Raw genomic sequence first — 6,478 nt, 5'->3', positions numbered from 1 at the left:
AAGCTAATTAAATTCACATACATATCTAATCCACAAATGGTGGTGTTTTCCCACAATGAATTTGGCTGTTTGATTTATTTTAGGAAACGTATGGACACTGCCGTGATAGAACGGGTGAACGCTACAATCCATATGTTTAGTCACCACGGGGCGCAATAGATGAGATTTATTTATGAATTGTTTTCATTCACTATGCAAAATGAAATCGGAGTCTTGTACAATTTGAAGACCAAAACAGAGATATCACAACACGAGGACAATTAGGAGGGACGCGGTATTTGACAGCGTCAATACTCATCTTCATTACAACAAAAAGGTCGAGTCACATCTAAGGCGGCTTCCCAATTACAATTGAATACGTCTTCGATGACATTTTTTTCGCTTGAAGGATTCTGTATGCATATCTAGTCAAGTCTTAGCAGAAATATGACTATAGTTTTGTTTGTATAGAAAACTGATAAAAATGAATTTGTCTGTTCTGGCCAATTTTCAACGCTTCCCGTGATTTCGCTCAGTTACGGTTTTCCCACGGCGAAGACTGTGACTTCACAGCCTTCGCCATTAATTTTTGCCTTGTATAAATAGAGATGCTCGTTTGTAAACATTACATATCGTAGAAAGTTTGGAATTGGCAAAGTATTGCGAGTAAGAATGGCATTCCCACAAGGAAATATCAAATGCTATGCATTGGCTCTTTCAATTTTCGCTGCATTCTGCATTAGCCTCTCATGTAAGTATCATTTTATAATCTCTACTGCAGAACGCTGAATATTATTATGGTCTGTTTTAGGAAATTATTTCTCGAGATTGTTTTTTCAAATTCCAAATTAAAAGTATACAAAATTGGGCGCGTTTTTCAGGACATATCATAAATCGATGGTTTGGATATGGATTTATGTCAATGCAGGTGTACTATAAATAAAATGAATATTAAGTGAAAGCATGGGTATTGTGTTTTAGTTAGAGTGATAAATGTGTATATTTCCTAGGCCATGTTAATTTCAGCTCAGTTCTTTTTGGGAAGGAAATTGTTGTGGTTGACATTGAATTAGGTGGAATAATTAACTATATTTTATTGTTACAATAAAATGTTAATGTATTGTTTTAAGCTTAATTTAAGCTTTAATAAATATAAAGTTTCTATTATTGAGCATAAATATTAATAATAAAGGAAAGTTATCATATAGGTTTGTTATTTTTATTTTAAAATATTGTGTAAATTAATGTGCAAATAATATGTGATTATATTATAAATATTTGCTTATAGAACAGGGCATTACTTCTAATTTTTATAATAGGATTGATATATTAATGTTGTTTTATATTTTGAAACTTATCTTAATTTTACACTTTTAATTAGTGACTTGTGACTTATCCTGATTATGATGAAAATAAATAGATAAATATTTATCTATTATATTTAAAATTCTAAAAACTTTAGAATTAATGTATAACTAAGATTGTCTCAATTTAACTATAATTTTATTAAGAGATAAATTTTAGTTATACTTATATTAGTTTTACAATTTAATCTTAAACATAAGATTAAAATTTAGATTTAGTAAAAGCGACTGTCAGACTTAAAGTTCTTTTCATATTAAAATTAGGTTATTTGCATGGAAAATATTGATATATTAACTATTTAAAAAAGTGGAGTTGAATAATTCTCTCTTGATGTCTTTCAGAATTTGTTGCTTTTAATTAGATGAAAAATATTTAAAAAGGAAAGGCAATTGTCATGGTATACCATATTAAAAAATGTAACTGGATTAAGGCGATGATATTAAGCCGGGGGCGTGTTGATTCTGCAGTAGATAGCTGGATTGACTTGCTACTGATAATATCTCTTTATTTCCCACCTTACATAATTCACTTTTAGATATAATCTTCTTCCTTTTGCTTTCGAAGACGGTAATATTAATGTGGGTAGTTTTACTGTGCAATAAACGACTAGTGGATAGACCTAATGTTGATAATATATTTTATCTATCAGACTATAATATATATTCACATTGCACTAAATCCTTTCCTCTTGATGCTCTGCAGCTGCAGAGACAATAGGAGTATGCTACGGAATGCTCTCAGACAGTTTGCCTTCTCAGGCCGATGTGGTGAGTCTGATAAAATCAAACAACATAGGAAAGGTGCGATTATACGAAGCGAATCGGGACGCCCTACAGGCGCTGCAGAACTCAGGAATCGAAGTGATAGTGGGAGTGGCCAACACAGAACTTGAGAAGATTGCAGGCGATCAGGCGGCAGCAACCGGATGGGTTACTGACAACATCGTTCCATTCTCTTCTGTCAACATCAAATACATTGCGGTAGGAAATGAGGTATACGTAAATAATCAGCAATACCTTACATATCTCCTCCCTGCAATGAACAACATTCAGACGGCAGTGAATAACGCCAATCTGCAGAGCAAGATCAAAGTCTCCACACCACATGCAGCGTCGGTGCTATCAAAATCATCTCCTCCCTCTGACGGAACTTTTGGCTCGGATTTGAGTGGCATACTCAAGTTTCTATCAGATAACGGCTCCCCTTTCATGGCCCACGTATACCCATACTTCAGCTTCAAAGATGCCGGAGGCGCAATTTCTCCAGAGTATGCACTATTCACATCGGCAACTACAGTGGTAACTGATGGGAGTCTGCAGTATAAGAACTTGTTCGACGCCATATTTGACTCTTTTGTTGCTGCCATGGCAAGGCAGGGATACCCAAATATTCCAATTGTGGTAACAGAAAGTGGGTGGCCTTCAGCGGGCACTAGTGCAGCTACCGTGGACAATGCGCGCACATACAACAACAATCTCATCAAACATGTTTTGTCAACTGAGGGAACACCAAAGAGGCCTGGAAATACAAAAGAGACATATATTTTTGCACTGTTTAATGAGAATCAAAAGGGTGGGGCTGAGGAGGAGCGCCATTTTGGTCTGTTTGAAACCAACAAAAGTCCAGTATACCCTGTGAATTTCTCTCCATGATGGGAGACCAGTATATCTTTAAGGGAGTATAGGCCATAAATAAAGTGGTAATTACATTCCACGCCATAGCGTATGAGCTCCAATAAAATGGGATTTCCCTGTTACCATCTCATCACTGATGGCAAGTAAATCTTTCAATAAATGCTATATGAATACTGAATTTTTTGTTTTATTGAGGTGGCATGTTTCATGGCAAGATTTGCTTTTGGACTAGTTTGTAGGAACTAATCAATAGCATTCACAGAAGAATTTTAATTAGGAACAAACCATACGAATAAAATAGAAAAATGAAACGAAGGGAAGCTCTGTTTTAAAGAAATGAAATCTTATATCCTTTTATCCCAGTATATTTGATTGTTTCTGAACTTCTTATTACATCCTTAAAAAAAATGGCATAGTAACTTTTAAATATTTTAGTTGTAGTAGTCATTTTATAGCAGTTATTAAACTGGTAGATGACTACCTTATTTATGTAATGAATCTTGATGAATAGATACAGTAAAGTTTTGATTATGTTTTGATTATTTTCATTATATCAAATTTTTGAACCTAACAGATAGAAGCACGAAATATAAGAAAAAACACAACTAAAAACTTCCATTGTTGAGAACTACAAAGCATGCACTCCAATGTGGTGAACTAAAGTAAAAACTACGTAACTAAAGGAATGAACTAAGGAAAAACTATTTATAACTAGACGATCACTCATAATAGCATGACTCAGTAGTTTGGCACTGCTGATTAGATTGAGGAGAAGCTACGGTTATGCAATTTATTAATTCAATTAACTATTGCATGGATTATGCAATTTATTGATTCTAAATTAACTTAGAAATCTGACTGATAGCACATAACACCAACATCAAACTTGACAATCCCTTTGATGTTGAGAGGGCTAATAATTTGATCTCTGAGTGCTAAAAATTGATCCTTTGCAACTACTTTCATGAAGATATTCACTATTTTCTCTTTTGTATTGATATACATCAATTCAATTGCTTTGATGTGTACCAAAAGTCTAATTAAACGTTGCTTCAAATCAAAGTTTTTGGTCTTATTGTAATGTACTAGATTTTTGGTCAATTTTATGACACTAATATTGTCACAAAAAATCAAAGTAGGCTAAACTTGTATCTCTCCAATTTCTTCAAGAAGCTTTCTGAGCCATAAAGTTTGTGTGCTTGTTGAAGTGAGTACAACATATTGTCCTTATGTACAAGAGAGGGGAAGCATATTTTTCTTCATTGAACTCCATGTCATTAAACCAGAACCCTTCTATATTGCATTAAGAAACTACATTGTATATTGCATGTTTAGGCAATGGGCTCTTCTTGCATACATTTTGTATTTGTATAGGACAACTCATAACAAGGTTGAGGCTTCTAACAAGGCTGAAGTCATCTAACAAGGATTGAGACACTATAAGGATGTAATAAACTCCTAACATGTTCAATATAAATTAATAAGATACTCTTGATTAGTGGATCATTTTGCGGGTACCATCCCCACCAAGGTTTTCCCTTGGCCAAGGTTTTCCTAGTTAACAAAATATGGTGTTATGAGTTTTGTTATTGCATGGTTATGTTTATTGTTTAGTATGATTAGTTTACTTTCATATGAAAGTTATAAGGGAATTAATAATATCCAATTTTGTGCAAGTTATAAGGTAATTAATAAAGTTTGTAGATTATTGATTTAGCCCCCCTCTTAGTATTTCCTATTTTCAACACATTCGTCAAGTAGTTAGTTGTTGCCAAGACATCTAAACGACAAGACATCATATAAGGTAAGTGATATAGAAGTCAAGCATTTCTGAGAGAAGACAGTTCAAGGAATTATGGAAACTACAAGGCTACAAGGAATTATGGAAACTATTCAAATTCCTTCTTTTTTGGCTAAAGATGTTGTAGTTTGGGATTTAAATTCTTCAGGCTATTTAGTGTCAAGTCGGCGTATAAGACCATTATTAGCCATGAGGATAATGCAAAATGATAGAAAAATGTGTGGAACCTTGGTATCCTTCCCAAGATTAATTTCTTCTAGCTAGCTATTCTACATGGGACCATTCTCACCATTGATAATCTAAAGAAAAGGGGATTCCAATTTATGAACTGATGTAATTTGTGAAATAATAAGGAGGAATCTATTCCCCACCTCCTAATACACTAACCCTATGCAAATATGGCATGGACAAGAATTTTTAATAGGTTTGGGCTTTGATGGGTCTTCAATGGTGACCTTTAATAATTTATTTTCAATTTGGAGACTCTGTCTGCTCACCTCCTCATTAAGATTTTATGCAAGGTTATTGCCTCATATGTTTTTTTGCATTTATGGAAGGAGCAAAAAAATTGTATCTTTAGAGACCAAATCCCCCCCACCCCACACAACCTAAGGATCACTTTTTAAATCATGAAAAAAATCCTCAAGGAATGTGTTCCTATCTAGAGATGGAGAACCACACCTATGCCTCTTCCCATAGTGATTGAATTCTAGCTTGAAAATGGGGCCTTCTTGACTTGATTTCTAAATAAAATAATTCTAAAATTATTGCTAGAATGAAGGTCAAATGGAATAATCCCCCAACCTCCTAGCTTAAACTCATTTTTTACTATTTGGCAAGTAGAGGCTCTGCTCCTACTAGAGGTATAATTCAAGACAACAATGGTAGACTTGGAGTGGCTTATGCTTGCAATTATGGAAAAAATATGAGAAATGTTACAAAGTCCATGGGGTTATTATGGGGAGTTAACGCTTACAACTTAATGAGGATTCCCCATTTGATAGTTAAGGACTAGTCACAACTCATCATTGAGGTGGTTAAAATGCATAGCAAAATAAATTGGAAAGTCACTCTGATTATCAGTGATAACCAAGTTCTTGTTTCTAGAGTTTGAGAAGTGACCATTCAACACATCTATCATTGAGGTAACCAAGTGGAGGATGGTGTTTCTTCTTTAGGGCTAGAGATGGTTGGTTTGTGGCACTAGTTTAATGTTGATAGGCTATCAACTCATACATAATCCCTCATGGAAAAATATTTATTTATCATCTAATGATGTCATTGTATCAGTGTTATAAATGGGACCCTTCTAGGTCATTATTATCATGACCACCTTTTGGGTGGGTGGGTATTGTATTTTAAATACTTTGGGAAAGGGTGAAGTTACCACGATCAGGCTTCAAAACTGCCACCTATTTTCAAATTCTAAATGTTGGGATGACATTTATGCTAACTTATGGAGAGATTATGTTGAAAGGATTGGAATTGTAAATAATGATGGTACTTGTCTAGGTGACAGTAGGTCTTACAACTAGCATTCAAATTGGGGTGGATGTGATATTTATTATACTCTGTGGAGTATGTCTTTGGCTTGTGTAATAAGAGTAGATAATCTGGGCATTAATCATGATATTTTTGGTTGTTTAAACTACTTCAACACCAAAAAATTAGCCTTCTATAAACATTTTTAATCCTATTG

At 34.1% G+C, this 6,478-nt stretch overlaps 1 protein-coding gene across 1 annotated transcript; it reads left to right on the top strand.

Annotated features, from left to right (window-relative positions):
- Window positions 1-606: 606 nt before the first annotated feature.
- On the top strand, window positions 607-3,168 carry LOC149570195 (glucan endo-1,3-beta-glucosidase-like). The gene is made up of 2 exons (XM_089822839.1): window positions 607-730; window positions 2,047-3,168. Exons 1-2 carry the CDS (start codon window positions 652-654, stop codon window positions 2,994-2,996), a joined length of 1,029 nt encoding a protein of 342 aa, XP_089678965.1. The 5' UTR covers window positions 607-651; the 3' UTR covers window positions 2,997-3,168.
- The last annotated feature ends 3,310 nt before the right edge of the window (window positions 3,169-6,478 follow it).

The sequence above is a fragment of the Cupressus sempervirens genome, chromosome 3 (assembly GCF_028749045.1).
Source record: "Cupressus sempervirens isolate cs-2001-9-10 chromosome 3, ASM2874904v1, whole genome shotgun sequence".
Lineage (NCBI taxonomy): Eukaryota > Viridiplantae > Streptophyta > Pinopsida > Cupressales > Cupressaceae > Cupressus > Cupressus sempervirens.
This window is presented reverse-complemented; position numbering and strand designations above follow the sequence as displayed.